The 18,477-nt window shown below is 44.0% G+C and overlaps 1 protein-coding gene across 1 annotated transcript; it reads right to left on the reverse strand.

The window, feature by feature from the left end:
- Positions 1 to 513: 513 nt before the first annotated feature.
- Positions 514 to 18,081, reverse strand: LOC129345962 (synaptonemal complex central element protein 1-like; the record flags this gene model as incomplete). The annotated part of the gene is made up of 12 exons (XM_055003197.1): positions 514 to 630; positions 2,178 to 2,274; positions 3,096 to 3,185; positions 4,878 to 4,992; positions 5,730 to 5,781; positions 8,230 to 8,293; positions 10,395 to 10,484; positions 11,303 to 11,357; positions 13,713 to 13,760; positions 15,028 to 15,102; positions 17,060 to 17,119; positions 18,015 to 18,081. Coding segments are annotated over 11 exons (774 nt in total), but the record flags the coding sequence as incomplete, so codon positions are not given.
- Positions 18,082 to 18,477: the final 396 nt, after the last annotated feature.

Consider the following 18,477-nt stretch of genomic DNA (forward strand, 5'->3'; position numbering starts at 1 on the left):
CGGGTGGTGGACCACTCTCCCACTCATCAGCAGCCTGATCCTGACCATTTTGGGCCCCTTTTCAGCCATTTTCAGCCCCTTTTGCCATTTGGGGCCCAATTTCGGCCCTGAATGACCAGGATTGGGTCCAAAACAGCCAGAATAGGTGATGTTAGGGTGTGTAGTGTATGCAAATCCATCATACTAATGACACACTTCTGGTGATGGCAAGAGGCGTGGCATATGCTAATGAGCTCCTCCAGCTCTTTTCCCCCAACATGAGCTATGTGTAGCTCTCCTTCTAGTGTACATAGCATGTAAAATTTTGTATTAACTCCCAAATGACATTTGCGTTTTCATCAATAGTTCCTTTTAATGGTGCATGTAAGTAAGCTTCTTTGTACCAAACAAGAACCAACCCCATTAGAGAGTGTTAGTAGAACTACTTCATTAACAGAGATAATAAATTTCTTCCAACAACAAATAGTCATGGTAGAACATGAAGCAAGAAGTTGAGCATTCCCCTCGGATGAGGATTTTTCTGGATATCAACAACAAGGTTTCCTCTTCTCAGCTAGTATTATAGACGTGCTATCCTTGTGCCAACTTTCAATGAGCTTCCAGTGCGCTTCCTGATCCCATGAACCTACTCTAGAAGGTAACAACATGTTGAAGTCAGTTCCAGAATTCCTGTAGCGTTAGCATCCCTCACCGTGACAAAATAAAGAAAAGTTGCAGTTACCTGTCTACCAAGCCTGAGCAGCCAAGAACTGCCACTTTCTCTACAATCCAGTTCTACCAAGAAACCCACCTTTCACCTACTTCCTTTCCCCCTTCCAGTGTTTGACATAAATAGCAGAGCTATGGTGGATGGAGGACACAACCTGACCAAGAGCCACCTCCAGTAGGGCCAGGGAGGATTACCCTTTATGTAGTCCCCACCCACACTACAGCTGGCTGATAATGTCTCCCAGGGACAGAGTCCTGGGACAGAGACACAGAAGAAGCTCCTGAGGATGGTAAAAAGTGGAGACCTGCCAGGAGGCATGCCTTCAAAGGGCTGGGGAGGAGCCCAGTCAGGAACTCCCCCCACACGCCACATCCTCTCCGGGATGGGTAGGAGGTGAGCCAGCATGAGAAAGAAGAGGAACGAGATGCTCTCAGGCCCCCAACCCTATTCTCGCCAAGGCCACATGGGTGGTAGCCCAGGTGCAAAGCAACCAGGAGAGCAGAACTGGGACTCCCCCTTACACATCACCACCTCATAACCTGTTCTAAAGGTAAAGGTAAGCACCGAGTCATTACTGACCCATGAGGGGACGTCGCATCACAACATTTTCTTGGCAGACTTTTTGTTATGGGGTGGTTCGCCATTGCCTTCGCCAGTCATCTACACTTTACCCCCAGGAAACTGGGTACTCATTTTACCGACCTTGGAAGGATGGAAGGCTGAGTCAACCTTGAGCCGGCTACCTGAACCCAGCTTCCGCCAGGATCGAACTCAGGTCATGAGCAGAGCTTGGACTGCAGTACTGCAGCTTACCGCTCTGCGCCACAGGGCTGTTTTACATCCCACCAATCTCCTGGTCCTTCAAATCACACACACATCCACCTTCTCCAGTCCAGTACTCTGAGAACCAAGCTACAAGTGACTTTTTTCACGTGGACAACACTTCCCTTGGTCCTGAATTCCTGGAGAAAAACGAATGAGGGCATGTTAGAGGAGCAGCAGATTCTTCCGCTGTCGCTGCGGCCGGAGCTTCACCAACATGGCGGCTTTCTCCAGAGCAGCTCGCCAGGAGCAGGACGCCCAGGGAGAAAGTAACAGCTGCCCGCCCCCAAAAGATCATTGAGAGCAGGCTTGTGGCTGGAGGAACAATTTGCAAAAGCTGCTGCTGCCGCCGGTTTTCTCTGGCTCTTCAGGCAGCGATTCTAACAGAGAGGGGAAGGACACTTGGACTTCATTTCCCAGGAAAACTTGCGAGAACAATCAAGTGTTGTCCACGGGAAAAAGTCACTTGTAGCTTGGCTCCAAGTCTCCTAATCTGCCCAGCTCCCTTTGTTGTTCCATTTACCACCTCTTTTCCCACTTATTTATCTTCAGGATGCCCAATTTCTTTGCTGCTTCCACCCTTGGCAAACGGGGATATTGCTTAAACAATAAGACATGGCTTGATAAATTCCAGATAAAAACTAACCTGTACTCCCTTCACAGCTGCAGCACCCAGAAAACCACGTTAGTCTTCCTCGGTGCCACCATCCTGCATCGTTAAATTTTCCAGCTCGGCTGTTAGTCTGAATGAGAAATTGAGGGATTGTAAAGTACAGCCACCAGCTAAGAGAGCGGGTGCATTTGTACATTGACAGGGAATTCCGTTTGAGTGAAATACAAAACTCATTTACCCTTTTCAAAGTAAAAAAGATGAGCTTCTTTACAAGGGCAATAAGCTCTTTCCATAGTATCACTCTTCAGGTATTTTTTCCCCTACAGCAGAAATTTCTTATATTCTTATGCAGAATCATGAATCTTTCTTAGTGTTACAAAGTGTTTCTGGTAAAAAAATTTCGGCCAGACACAAGTGCATCACAATACTTCTGTGTTAACCCTGCCCTCAGGATCTGACCCTACCTTATCGTCATTCTGAGGGTATCATGGTCGGGATCAATTCTTCCACTTTAACTAGGACGGGGGGGGACACTGGACAGGGGATATACATATTCAGGTCTCCCACTGTCCTTATTTCAAAACTGCCACTTGGAATGTTTAATCTGATCAAGGAATTAGGACTGGGGGAGAGTGTGCGTATAACACCCCCCTGCACCTGCTGCTAGTCCGGCTAAGGAAAATCAAGGTGCTTGTACCTTGCACTTATATTTTTCTCCAGAAATCTTAACAGCAAATGGTATAAATGCTAACACCATCTGATGTATGGAATCTAGTATTTCTCTGTAAATTAGCGAAGAAATTGAACAAGCATCTTGTTTCAGTGACAGGGAATAGAAGGCAGGAGCCCTGTATCCCACTCCAGGGGCCTAGAACTTTTCAGCCCCCAGACCCAAACTCTAGAGGGCTTCCAAATCGTGTACTCTGTGGATACTCCCAACTTGCAGCTCACCTTCTGCATCTCTCCTGCAAATCAGAATTCTCCTTGAAGGTTGCTTCTAAATGCTCTTTTGCTTTCTTGTTTTCCTCTTGAAACAGAGCCCTGGTGATGAGAGAGAGTAGGGCTTTTATCTGGGAAAAGAGGTGGCAAAACTCTCAAGAGGGAAATAACAGAGAAACACACAGGCTCCCTACAAAACAACCATTTCCTCAATGGGAACTGATGTCTGTCTGGAGATAAGAGGACGTGGTCACTGGACACAAGAGGTGCCAGAACTACGTTCCACTGCGTTCCCACTGAAAAAAAGCCCTGAGAGAGAGGCTTTGAGGAGGGCCTCACGGAGCATTTAATTTCTTGGTGGTTCTGCTTCCACCGGATTCGCCCTTTGATTTGGAGGGTGGGGAGGGGAGGAGAATAGTGATTTCAGATCAGCAGCAGTGTGCCCAGAAAGATTAATATGCTCCCCCACTAGTTTCTGAGTGCTGCAATTTCTGATGTCACATTTGTGCCCCCATTTATTCCATCACGTAAGGGCTGACTTGCTTGTCCAATGTAGATTGCAGAAGACCACTGTTGACGCATGATGGCATACATTAAATTGGAAGGTACGCAACAAAATGATACCTGAGACAGTATAACTCATATAATTAGGTCCCTTAAGTATATTATATTACAAGTGTATACGGGGACAAAATTGGCATCTAAGTTTATTGCAGGGTTATGTTCCTGGATGTGTGTATCTGTTAGGGGGTCCATTGTTGTGGGACAGAAGCTGTTTTAAATTGGGGGAGGGGAGGCTGTCTATAAGCAGGAAAAGGCTCCCCACCCAAGACCTGTGAAAGAGGTCTTTATCCAGGAGGGGCTGAAGGGCATTAATGGTGTGTTGGATTGGTCCGAGCTGTGAAGTATAAGAGCCAAGCTACAAGTGATGCCTTACACAGGTTGGACACTCGTCAGCTTCCCTCAAGTTTTGATGGGAAATGTAGGCATCCAGGTCTTGCAGCTGTAATGGAGAGCCAAGCTGTAAAACCAGGACGCCTACATTTCCCATCAAAACTTGAGGGAAGCTGACAAGTGTCCAACCTGTGTAAGGCGTCACTTGTAGCTTGGCTCTAAGTTGCAATCTAAGAGCCAAGCTACAAGTGACTTTTTTCACATGGAGAACATTTGATTTGTTTTTGCAAGTTTTCCTGGGAACTGAAGTCCGAGTGTCCTTCCCCTCTCTGTTAGAATTGCTGCCTGAAGAGCCAGAGAAAGCCGGCGGCGGCGGCAGCTTTTGCAAATTGTTCCTCCAGTCACAAGCCTGCTGCTCTGGAGAAAGCCACCGTGTCGGTGAAGCTCCAGCCCATGGAGAAAGTAGCAGCTGCCAGCCCCCAAAGATCGTTGAGAGCCCTCTTGTCCAGCAGGCTTGTGACTGGAGGAATAATTTGCAAACGCTGCTGCTGCCGCCGGCTTTCTCTGCCTCTTCAGGCAGCGATTCTAACAGAGAGGGGAAGGACACTCGGACTTCAGTTCCCAGGAAAGCTTGCGAAAACAATCAAGTGTTCTCCACGTGAAAAAAGTCACTTGTAGCTTGGCTCTAAGAAATCCAACAGGGAGAAGGGTGTTTATCTGAGGAGTGGACTCAATACCCCAAGTTTAGAAACATACTTCTTTAAGATCACTGCTTTTAGCTAAAAGTTTGTGATTCTCTTTTTGTAAATTAATCATTGTAGAGGATAACCTGCAAAAAAGTGCAGAGTTAGGCTAAGCAGCATCGTAGCAAAAGGAGAGTGCAAGTTGGAACACACTCACGTGGCATCGGACGCCTCTGGGCTCTTGAGAAACTTTCTCTCATCATTGACGGGAGAACACCTCTGCAAATCCAACTCACGCTGCACACAGGCCAGGTTTTCCTGGATCTGTTTCTCTAAGGGAGCAGTGCAAATAAAAGGGATTTTTAAAGGGCTTACCAAGTCCTGCTTGTTTCAGTAATTGAGGCTGTTTCCAGACACTAAAAAAAGCCTTTTCAGCATAAGTTTCATACAGTCACATGCTGCTGGTGCAAGGTGGAAATGCATAGCAGCTTTGCCAGTGGTTGCCCTTGAGGGGTTTCTTTAAAGAGCTGAGAGCCAAGCTACAAGTGACGCCTGACACAGGTTGGACACTTGTCAGCTTCCTTCAAGTTTTGATGGGAAATGTAGGCATCCTGGTCTTGCAGCTGTAATGGAGAGCCAAGCTGTAAAACCAGGATGCCTACATTTCCCATCAAAACTTGAGGGAAGCTGACAAGTGTCCAACCTGTGTAAGGCATCACTTGTAGCTTGGCTCTGAGTACTTCCACACTTGAAAAGTGTTCGGCTTCTAAGCTCAGAAGAGCCATCTCACACATCCGGATACCAGTAACACTTGTGTAACCATATGCAAGGTGATACTTTTAGAACAGCAATAGGCATGTCACCTAGAGGGCAGGAATCAGGCTTTTCTAGCAACGAGAGCATCCATTTTAAGTTCTAAGAACATTCAATATCCAGCAACAGTAGCAGTGAAGAAAAGGGCATGGATTCCATATCAATAAGTAACATCTGCAAACTGACTGTTAAACATCATTGCCTGGAATGACACTTGGATACGTTACATGACAGCCAAAGAGCTGCAATCACTCACCTTCGATCAGCAAAAGCTCTTTGTCTGCCTCAGTCACTGGCTTCTCTCTTACCTAAATGGAAGCAAGCAGAATTCACTGGCAAGGGACAAAAATCACATTGACGCTTGTTCACATGTTGCCTGAATGTTGCCCATATATTTCCTCCAAAGGGACAAAGCTACTTACAGCTTTCTTCTCCCCTACTCCACTTTATCCTTATAACCACCACAGCCCCAATCCAAATCGGCTGCTATTTGGCTATTAGGCAGAGTTCGGCATCAGGGGACATGCCTTGGACCGCCTAAAATTGGTCCTCATGGACTGAACACAAAGGGTTATCATTGCAGTGTGGCAGCTGTCTTGTGGGGTTCCACAGGGCATAATCTCATCCCCTATCTTATTCAACCTCTATGTAAAGCCTGTCGGAGAAATCATTCGTAAATTTGGAATTGGATGCCACTCAGCTCTGTCCAGACTCCCTAGAGGTGCATTACAAGTCTTGAGCCACTGCCTGACTGCTGTGGTCCAATGGTTGAAAATGAACAAACTGAAACTAAACCCAGACAAGACGGAAGCAATGCTGGTTGAGAAGATGGCAATATTCAAGGACGCTGTGCTTCCCACTTTTGATGGAGTTCACTTAACCCTAGTTGACTTGGTTAAAAGCCAAGGAGTCAGACTGGATCCAGAATTGCTGTCGGAGAGCAAATAAATGCAGCTGAAAAAAAATTCTTTCCATCTAACCCACAAGATGACCCCCTACCTTGACATGGCAATCTGACCACCTGGAATCCCTGCCATGATAATATTGAGACTAGACTACTGCAATGCACTCTATGTAATTCTCCACTCAAAGTTAACTTAGAGACTCCAGCTGGTACTAAACGTCACATGCTACAGCTCAGTTATCATCAGGAGCGAGGCAGAGTATGCCTATAACTTCCCATTTTGCAACCAGTCCATTGGTTGCCCATCAGGTACCAGACTCAGCTCAAGGTATTGTCAATCACATTAAAATCCCTCCATTGCCTTGGTTCCTCAGGACCACCTCTGTCCCTGTGCTCCACCACAACTGCTTCGCTTATCAGAGCAGGGCCCTCTGCAGATGCCACCCTGTAAATGGGCAAAATCAACAACTGCCCATACATGTACGTTCTCTGTTGTGGCCACCACCTTTTGGAATGGCCTGCCTGATGGGGTCAAGAAAGTTCCGGCCCTTCTGCCTTTCTGCAAACTATGTAAAACTTAATTAGGAGGGATGTTTATACAGGTTATAGGGCTAAGGTGCAATGAAATTTCATAAAGGGACAGGGTTTATGGACTAAACTACTGTGTATAATTTGTTCTGTCTGTGGCTGTATTTTTCGGGTGGGTCTGAATACTGCTTGAAGGTTATGCTTTTTCATAAGCTTTCCCATTTGATCAGTAATTCCTTTGATATATGGCAAAAACACTTTTCCTGTAGGAGACTGTTTTTCCTTGGTTGTTTGATTCATCCTGGGTTTGATTGCTCTTGGGATATGTTGAAAAATACAACAGATACTACGATCAGCAAAAGACAGTAGAGACCCCCTCACCTCTGCAGAAGTATACCGTATACCCTGCAGCTGTGGACAAGTTTACATCGGGACCACAAAGCGTAGCATCCAGACAAGAATAAAAGAACACGAAAGACACTGCAGACTTGGACAACCTGAAAAATCAGCAGTGGCTGAACATAGCCTAACTCAAACAGGGCACAGTATCTTATTCCAGGACACCAAAATACTGGACAACACTTCCAACTACTTTGTCAGACTGCACAGGGAAGCCATTGAAATTCACAAGCATAAGCAAAACTTCAACAGGAAAGAAGAAACCTTAAGAACGAACAGAGCATGGTTTCCAGTTCTGAAAAACACCAGGCTAACAAAACACTCTACACCCGACAATAGCCCTGCAGAGAAGATTAGCACATCAAGCACCAATCCATATGCAAAAGAACCTCCTCAGGATACAGTGAAGCCTCCCGCCATTAGCATTCCACACCCGGGGAAACGCTTACAGGATGACTCAGCTCAACCCCACCCCTCCTGAGTAGATAGAAATGACCTGCCAACACCTTTTCCACACTGTGACACTGAGAGATCTCTGTCTTTTGGTGCTACACCTCTGAAGATGCCAGCCACAGCTGCTGGCGAAACGTCAGGAGCTACAATGACAAGACCATGGCAATACAGCCCGGAAAACCCACAACAACCATCGTTCTCCGGCCGTGAAAGCCTTCGACAATACATTCCATTATACTTTTGGACCTAGATATAGAACTTAGGACCTAGAGAACTTAGGACCTAGATATACCCCAAATGCTTCTCCTTCGTTTATCATTCTGCTTCCAAAACTAGGGACGCATTCAACAACACTGATTTTTTTTCTCTGTCTATATATTGTCACATGCAAATTTAACATCCTAGAAATCAGCTATGTGACAATAGCATGACCCAATCTGTCTCATGCAAAAGGCAAGAATTTGGCCCTTACATGGCACTCCCAGAGGCTCTTGTGCTTCTCCATCAGCTCTTCAAGACACTGCTCAAACTCCATCCTGAAAGCAAAAAAGAATTAAAACAGGGCAGGTATGGGGCAGACCACAGTGTGGAAGGTTAAAAACTGGATCAAACCAAGAGTCCATCTAGTCTAGCACTGTCTCCAATGATAATCATTCAGATGCCCACGAGAAGTTCACAAACAAAGCAAGATGTATGCAACTGTAGTCCAGTGGTACAGCACCTGCTTTGTACACAGGAAGACTGCAGCCCAAGCCCCTGCAGACCCACTGCCCATCAGAGAGGAGGACAATAATGACCTTGATAGACCCAGGGAGTCTGGCTCAGTATAAGGCAGTTTCACGTGTCCCCTTTTTCCACCCTCTGGCAATCAAAAGCATACAGCTTCTAAATAGGGAGGTGGCTCTTAGCTGTCATGGTTACCAGTCATCAGTAGACCTACCCTATAATAAAACAATCTGAGCTGGAGACCATGGTTCTGATGAACTCTATGTTACATATACATTGTGTGTGAAGTTTCAGAACCAACTAGGATTACACTTAATTGAAAAGACCCTGCATTCTAATATTGTGTAAGAGACATTCTCTGTTCACTTTCTCTGCATAATACACTGTTTAATTCATAGAAATCTATTATCTTCCTCCCCAACCCTTGTCTTCTTTTCCCTCATCTTAAAAGCCCCATCTAGCTAATGTAGGTGTTGCAATTCCTCAGCTATTCCAGTTCTTCATTTCTGACCCTCTACCAGCTCCATAATATTCTTTTTCTGATGAGACGAGAACTGGACTCTGTATTCTAGAAGTGCTGCATCACATATTTTATATCATCGCATTCCTGCACTTGAAATGTTGGGTTCAGTCCCATTCCCAATATTTCTTTTGTCATTGAATTTGGGGTTTCCCTCCACTGCCAAACCACACTTGGCAGATATTTCCAGAGACCTTTCCTCCACGGCCCCAAAATTCCCTTCAAGTGGAGTCACAGCCCATTCAAATGCCAGGTGCTACCATGCAGACTTCTGGCATTGCCAGTGCAATCCTAAGAAGTTACACCAGTCTAAGCCCATTGATTTCAATGGCCTTAGACTGGAATAATTCTTCTTAGGATTGCATTGTAAATCTAATGGAGAAGGGGGGTGCCAGTGTGTTAAATCCAGCCAGTTTAGTCTGGACCTGTCCTGAATATAGGGTTGGTCACAGACTTGACAGACTGTAGTAGTTTGCACATAGGAATAATTTGGTGTAGTGGTTAAGAGTGACAGGACTCTAATCTAGAAAACCGGGTTTGATTCTCCACTCCTCCGCTTGAAGCCAACTGGGTGATCTTGGGCTACTCACAGCTCTCTCAGAGCTCTCTCAGCCCCACCCACCTCACAGAGTGTTTTGTTTTGGGGATAATAATGACATACTTTGTAAACTGCTCTGAGTGGGCATTAAGTTGTCCTGAAGCATTGTCTCGGCAGCATTATCTACATGTCTATTAGCTTGTTTAAAATCCTATTCATGCATGCTCAGGAGAAATTCCAGTGATTCGTGTGAATGGTTTCAGGATTCAGTGCCCAAATGGTCAAAAGCCAAGTTCAAAGTTACACAGAATGGAAACTGGCAAACATGGTCCGTAGAAGCATCAAGCCAGAAAAGATGGAGTTTAGACAGCATCCTGAGAAGGACCCTGTGTTACATAGTGTATATTGATTGCTGTCATCTAGCTTTTGTATTCTGTGTGGTTGGAGATTTTAAAATGTTTTTACTGTTTTATGGTGTTTAAATTCTACAATGTGTTTTTAAATTGTTGTAATCCGCCCTGAGCCCGCTTGTGAGGAGGGCAGAATAAAAGTCTAAAATAAATAAAAAGAAAAGGCGGTATATAAATCAAATGTTGTTGTTGTTGTTGTTGTTGTTGTTGTTGTTGTTGTTATTTTCTGCTTCACTCTTGCCAGCAACAACACGAGCACTACACAGTGGTTTTGCCAGGCTTTTTTCAATCAAGAGTAAATAAACTGCTGTAGTGTTAAGATTCTACAGCAATACTCTTTGGATCCGTGGGGCATTATCCATAAGTCAACACATAAGTGAATTGCAATCAAATATGCAACACCGTAATTTCAGTTGGTAAGGTTCTGAAGTTCTAGAAACCACCTCTGCTTCCTTTGCTTCAGTTTCTCCTCCTGAATCTTGGTCTCGAGTTCCTCAATTCTCTGCTGACTTTCCAGGTTCAGTTTCTGCTGTCTAATAAAGAAAACAAAGTTACCGCTCAGAATTACACCTCCTTTTAATGTTGGGATGGGAACCACGCTCCTTTTCAACTTCCTTTCAGCTAGCTCCCTTATTATTGAGGCTTTCTGCACAATTCTAAAAAGAGGTACTCCAGTCTAAGCTCATTGATTGCAACGGGCTTAGACTGGAGTAACTCTGTTTAGGATTGCGCTGTAAGAGCCAAGCTACAAGTGACGCCTGACGCAGGTTGGACACTTGTCAGCTTCCCTCAAGTTTTGATGGGAAATGTAGGCGTGCTGGTCTTGCAGCTTGGCTCCCCATTACAGCTGCAAGACCAGGATGCCTACATTTCCCATCAAAACTTGAGGGAAGCTGACAAGTGTCCAACCTATGTAAGGCATCACTTGTAGCTTGGCTCTAAGTCTTCTGACAGTAAAGGTGATTGTGCTGGACTTTCTGGTTAGCTTTGAACTTAGATGCTGAATTTGGTCACACTGGAGCCGTTGCCTCTCCGTAGCTGAACACATCTGACATGAGTTCCCTTCCTATACAACACTCAGAAGTTTCCTTCACTATTCTAAGGCACAGTCATTTGTTATATCCCGAAATTTTGTCTCTTTCTCACAACATGACTTTATATTTCCCAATCAATATCCAAGCAGGTGAAGTGACCCGTTATTAAATGTTGTCCTTTGGCTAGCTCCCTGATGTTTCTCCCTCTGATATCAGTCCACCCTCAGAGTTTTGACCAAAGGGCGAAAGCACACAACATGTCCCCTGTATTATACTACGTCTTACAGTCTGATATTTCCACTCATAACTATTCTGACCTCTTCATCTCTGCTTCTCTCTCTTCAGAGTGCCGCTCCATATTCTTTCGAACTGCTAAAAAGACAATGAGTGCTGGCTGTTAGGATTTTGGTTACACTTTTTAAACATGGCATTTTTATGACAAATGTGCCCTCTAGTTTTTTTCCAATATTGACATTGTAATTTACCAAGACTTACGCAGAAACAAAAAAACATAGTTATTTATTTTATTTACATTTTTTAAACATGGCATTTTTATGACAAATGCGCCCTCTAGTTTTCTTCCAATATTGACACTGTCATTTACCAAGACTTACCCAAGAAACAAAAAACATGGTTATTTATTTTATTTATTATTTATTGATTCTATTTCTAGCCCTCCCTCCCCATAAACGGGCTCAGGGCAGGTTACAATAAAATGCTCAATGAGCATTAAAACATATAAATTACATTTAAAACCAAGAAACACCACAAATACATACAAAAAAAGATGGCGGGCCCCCTCCAATTTCCCCAATCATAATATAAACAAAGCAGAACAAAGGGGTGGGGTGCGGTGGGGTGGGGGCACAGTTTATAAAAAAACTAGTGACTGTGCTTATAGGGAGGCAGATGGTTATGTTGCCCTCCTGGCAGGAGACCAGTAGAGAGGCTCCTAAATGTTGTATAAAATCTAATCCAACAAACAGTTTGGCAACAATTCACTTTACTTTTGTCTGAAGCATCATGTAAGTAATTTTCATGAGGGAGTGAGGCTAGAGGGAAGTGAGTCAGCCTCCCCTATGTTCTATCTTCCCAAAGGAATTAGCAGCAGCTCCCATTGCCACAACCAACACTTCTTCGTCTTGCCTAATAATTAGCAACTGTGGGGGAAAGGCAAATGATGGTACTCAGGAAGCTAATTTGGTCCTAGGGTTCCAGTTATGGATCCTTCTTTACATTAGTAATCCTGCCCAACCCTTTGTATAGGGATTAAATTAAAGGAACAATCATGTAAAAATAAAGGCCTTTCTGGCTCATTAACATAAAAAGGATAGATCTTGTCCTCATCCAGTTCTAAGCTGTAACAAAACACCTCTATGTAATGCATGGGATGGGAAGCTTGTTATGCCTCGCTGTGCAATGTAGCCTTGTTACTTTCTCTTTAATAACCAACCTATATTTTTGAAGGGAAAAGAGCTTTGAATTTTAAAAATAAAGGGGATAATGGGGAAAATTGGGTTTTAGCACTGCTAGATGCAGAAAAGGCTTTTGACATCATAGAAAGAGCTTTTCAAAATGCTGCCTTGAATGCAAGAGGTGTTAGAGAAAGAGATCGTAAATAGGAGATGAGTTGTTAACAAAGAAACAGAGTAAAGTGGTATAATAGAGTGTTTTTCCCTAAGGAAGTTCATTTGCAACATAGTACATGTCAGGATTGTCCTCTTTCATCAGCACAATTTGTAGTACTCATAGAAACCTTAGAAATTCAATATGAAGGGAGGGGGGGTTCTATTTAAAAGTAATCAAACTGGGACAACCAGGGCCTGTTCTCCATCCAAGTGACCCAAGCAGCTGCTTAAGTAGATGAGCATACAGAGGCCTGGTATCATAAATCAGACATTATTCTTTAGGATGTGGCTTCCATCTGTTCATATTTCCCAGACCATGGCCAAGGTGAGATGCAGAGTCACTCTGGAATAGCAGGGGGCAGGGCTTTTTTTCAGCGGGAACGCGGTGGAATGGAGTTCCGGCACCTCTTGAAAATGACCACATGGCCAGTGGCCCCACCCCCTGATCTCCAGACAGAGGGGAGTTTAGCTTGCCCTCCATGCCGCTGGTGCAGAGGGCAATCTAAACTTCTCTCTGTCTGGAGATCAGGGGGCAGGGCCACTGGTCATGTGACCATTTTCACCGAGGGCAATTTAAACTCTCCCCCTTCTTCCAGCTGACCCAAAGTGACATCATTGTGCGGTCCTGAGTTCCACCACCTCTTTTCCCAGAAAAAAAGACCTGGCAGGGGGGCACATGCAATATCCCAATACAGAGGGGAGATTCCTGCAGCCAATCTCCAAGGAGTCTCCACAGCCCAATGAGCTGTGAAGATTTTTTGGGTCCTGCCTTGGACATAAAGAAGGGCAAACAAGAAGAAGTGATATGCACCCCATCCCACTCATGCTGCTGCTACCTGGAAGCACAATGAGGGAGCATCCCCCCTCCTGTGCCACATCCCCATTGTTTGGGGGAGCAAAAAGAACGGAGCCAGCTGTGGGGATAACAGGAAAAAAGATTTGGTTGTTTGCAGATGGCATTAACCTAAGACTGGAAGATCCATTTTCTTAAAGAGCATAAAAGGAATTATAACAGAATTTTGTCAAGCACCAGATTATATAATTAATTAGAGTAAGTATGCTCCATTTCTTTTAGAAACTTTCCCATTCTGACAGTCACCTTTCTTCTCATTTAATATTTCCTCAAGCCTTGACTCCTCTTCATTCACTGCAAGAAAAGGAAAACAGCTCAGATTCTCTGTTGTCTTTCAGGACTGTACAAGGCCTTGGGCCCTCATATCTGCAGGACAGCCTGTCCTCCTATGTTCCGCCACAATAACCTCATTCACCTGTTGAGAGCCTTTTGCAGGTGCAACCCAGCAGACAGGCAAACCCCACCCCCCGTAAACATACTTTCCCTGTAGTTACTCTAAACTTGAGACATGGCCTGCCTGAGAAATCTCACACTTCTGTCATTCAGTAAACTATGTGAAATTAATCTGGTCAGGAGGGCTTTTCTATAAAGGTAGTAGGGATATACTATAACCGAATGGTTCAGTAAGATACTATATAAAAAGAAAGGGATTGAGGACTTTACCACTGTGTATAAGATGTATTGTCAGTTTGCGACACGTAACCCTGCTGTTTCTACTGTTTTCTAGAGATTTTTTTCCATTGTATCTACATGCCTAATATGTTGTGTTAAGTCAGATTTATGGAATCCTTGTCCTAGTACATTGCTTATTAGATGACACTTCATATTGATTGCATCAATTTATAATGGTTAACGGTAAATTGAGCCTCAGAGAGAAAAGCAGGCTATAAATATAATAAATAAATAAATAAATAAATAAATAAATAAATATGTGCTAGTTCCTCAGAGAGGTTTATGAGAGGGGAAGTTTGTCCTGGATGTTAAATTGACTACTATACTGCAGATTAAATTCAGTGTAATTACTCCAAAATCTTAAATCTGTGTTCCCTTGAAAGAGGATTTTTAAGGGTACAACAGACTACAATAGAGATGCTAGATTGTGGCTCAGCATCCCTAGGAACTTCAGGGGTAGGGCAAGGGGTGGAAATGACATTGAGCTATGGACTAACATCACATCTAGACAAAATCCTGGACGTGATGTCAGCATCAACCCATGCTCTAGAACCTCTAAAGTATTACCATAGAATTTCTAGAGCACCATCTGATGTCACATCCAGGTGATGTCGGCCTGTAGCATGATGTCATTGCCCTCTTCCACTGTTGTCTCGCCACCCCGAGATGCAAGGCGACTGCCTGCTCAAACCAGGCACTTGGCAATTCTAGATTATAATAGTTAGCAGCTGTCCACATAATGAAACTGAATGTACTAGTCAGAACTGAAAAGCAACAGGTACAAAAGAAGCACATTCATGTCAGTCACTTTTAGGAAGCATCCCCTTTATTCTTTGCACTCTCTTCCACATTTGCCCTATGTCCATCACACGTTGCTGAGTCTACCTACATTTTTCCAGTTCCTTCTGCAGTGTTGCGCTCTGTTCATTTGCCTCACAGAGTTCCTCACTCATTATCTTTACAGCTGGAAAAAAAAGAAAATCATACAAGACTAAGAACAAGGAAGAATAAATGACGGCAGGACAGGCCAGGAAGATGCCAAACGTTAGATGTATCTGAATATAAATGGGAGAGAGTTTGGGGTACTGTAAAGGGGAAGAAAATCAATAGTTGATACTTAAGTTGTTGTAGATTTTCCAGGCTGTATGGCCATGGTCTTGGCCAGAGCCCCTGAGGATGGACGGTTTATAAATCGAAATGATGATGATGATGATGATGATGATGATGATGATGATGATGATTGTGAATGCCAAGACCACAGCCATACAGCTCGGAAAATCTACAACAACTAACATTCTCCGGCCGTGAAAGCCTTTGACAATATAGCGAACACCTCTACAGGGAGGAAATATTTCAACACAATGCCAAGACCACGGCCATACAGCCTGGACAATCTACAACAACCAGGGCTTTTTTTTAGCAGGAACGCGGTGGAACGGAGTTCTGGAACCTCTTGAGAATGGTCACATGGCTGGTGGCCCCGCCCCCTGATCTCCAGACAGAGGGGAGTTTAGATTGCCCTCCCCGCCACTCAGCGGCATGGAGGGCAATCTAAACTCCCCTCTGTCTGGAGATCAGGGGGCGGGGCCACCAGCCATGTGACCATTTTCTCCAAGGGGCCACTGAGTTCCACCACCTCTTTTACCAGAAAAAAAGCCCTGGCAACAACTAATGTTCTCCGGCCGTGAAAAGCCTTCGACAATATAATAGTAGATATTGTTGGTCTTTCTCTTTTAACCCTTCCTGTTTAGCATCCCAGCATCCCATCTTTGGCTCTACATAAACTATCTTTAATGAAATGAACAATATAATCTCAATATGGCATAGTTTATGACTCCAACCAATGGGACCAAGCTTTCATGATGACTTGTCCAAACCACAGAGAAAATATTGCCCACTGTAACTTGAAGTAACCATGCTGGGAAGGGAAGGGAAGAATAGCACATGTGCAATGGGAATCCAGAGGAGAACAAAGAGCAAAATTAGATTCTGCTCCTAGGAGATCTAGAAACGGCATCATCACAAATCAGTCAACGGGACAACAGCACAAACTGCAAAGACAAAAACAAAAACAAAACAAAGACGCCAAAAACAGAAGAAAAACCAAATTAAATCCTTCTAGGTTATGGCCCTACTAAACTTTGGCTGTTTCTACACGTCTTACCTTCCACATGATTCGTGCCAAATTCCCAGATAACAGCGTCTTCCTGGCGCAATTTCGCGTGAGAAGATGGTGTCTTCCGGGTCTTTCACACGATGTTCCGCAGGCAGGTAAGACGTGTGGAAATGGCCTTTATGCCATTCATCTGAATCTGGTCATATCTGCTTGCTTTTACCCCTCTTGTTCTGGTTATATCTTAGTGCTATATCCAGAGTCAAGTTACTGAAGACAATGATATAATTCCAAATGCACACTAACAGTGGTGTAAATATGGGTTAATCCTTATGCAGGGCTTTTTTTCTGGGAAAAGAGGTAGTGGAACTCAGTGGGTTGCCCTCGGAGAAATGGTCACATGGCTGGTGGCCCCGCCCCCGATCTCCAGACAGAAGGGAGTTTAGATTGCCCTCCGCACCGCAGCATGGAGGGCAGTCTAAACTCCCCTCTGTCTGGAGATCAGGGGGCGGGGCCACCAGCCATGTGACCATTTTCCAGAGGTTCCAGAACTCCGTTCCACCGCGTTCCCGCTGAAAAAAAGCCCTGTCCTTATGTGAATTAAATTGGCATGCACAAAGAACACACACTGGCTGCACTTTTAGTCCCACAACCAGTAATCTCAGGAACGGATACTCAACCCTCTTGAACAGCATTCAGTGTTCCCAAAGACTGCAATATGAGGAAGAGCAAGGGAGAGGAAGAAGGGCAGCCCTGTTCTGCACTATTGGGAAATGAACTCTGATCAACTTATCCATGTTCATTTTACCTTGCTGCAGTTCATTGATCTTTGTTACTAAGTCCTCAATTCTTGGATCCAGATTTCCTGCTACGAAAAGGAGAAGAAAAGGAACATCAAACTGAACTCTTCATGCTATGTTAGTAGAACCTTAAGTACTTCAGACCTGTGGATGTTCACTGTGCCTTTCTTTCCTGTGTAGCCCAGAAGTGCACCCCAAAGACTCTCCACATACAGTTCGCCAAAATATGCATATGCCTAAAAGCCTTAATACGGTAGTTAAGTTTTTCTCTTTTGTAGATTGGTTCTATAGCCAGTTTTCTATTTTTCCAAATTCTCTTGACATTCTTTCCATCGCTGAAAATTTGAAATTGAAATCTGCCCTCAAGTCATAGTTGACTTATGATGACCCCTGGTGGGGGTTTTCATGGCAAGAGACTAACAGAGGTGGTTTGCCATTGCCTGCCTCTGCATCCCTGGCCTTACTTGGAGGTCTCCCATCCAATTACTAACCAAGGCTGACCCTACTTAGCTTCCAAGATCTGACGAGATCTGGATCTCCTGGGCTATCCATGTCAGGTTCTTTCTATTACTACCATCACTTCTTCCTTTTTCCTTTAACAAACATTCCAATTTTTCCTTGTCCCAAAATTCCCAATCAAGCCAATGTTGCCTCATGGACCCAAACACAGGTACAACAGATTTCTGTTCATTCTGGCACAGAAAACACTGATGAACCATCTAACAGGCACAGCGAATTCACAAGCTGAAGTTTGGCCACGTCATGACCATATCAACAAGGTAGATCTCATGTACCGCAAAGAAAAGCCATAAATTCCTACTCAAAGGTGCTGTGCTGTTTCACATACTAGACTAAACTTCCGTTACTCGCACAAATGCCTCCATTCACAGTCACCCAATTTGCTGTGTAGCTCCCACTTCCTTAGTAGGATAACTTTAATGATTGAACCTAAGATCAAAATACCATTCTGCATTTGTTTCACAAGTGACGTTATCTCCTCCATTTTTGATGTAAAGTCCCAGGAATCTGGAAAGAGAACAAAACAACCAAGGAATTATCTCCATATGGTCATATACTGATACCCATTGTGTATTTATTCACTCAGATACAGTTATCTTCAGCTTTCCATCAGTAGAATAGGAATAATGATACGTTGTTTTGTATGGTTGTCATTTATGATATTTCTATTCCATCTTTTTCCCAATTCAAGGATTCAAAGGGGGAGAAATTATAACAATAGTAAATATTCAGTAGAGCAAGAGATGCAAGTTACTATATTTCTGCCTTTTTAATAGGATACCCCCTGATCATTAATTTGTACAATTTACAAAGCATTAGAGTATGCTTTCAGGGTTATTAGAAAATGTTAGCTTGTTTAGTGTATAAAACGGTGTTAATTGGGATTTTTATGGGATCCAAAAGTGAA

Source organism: Eublepharis macularius, chromosome 19 (genome assembly GCF_028583425.1).
Source record: "Eublepharis macularius isolate TG4126 chromosome 19, MPM_Emac_v1.0, whole genome shotgun sequence".
In the NCBI taxonomy this organism is placed as follows: Eukaryota; Metazoa; Chordata; class Lepidosauria; order Squamata; family Eublepharidae; genus Eublepharis; species Eublepharis macularius.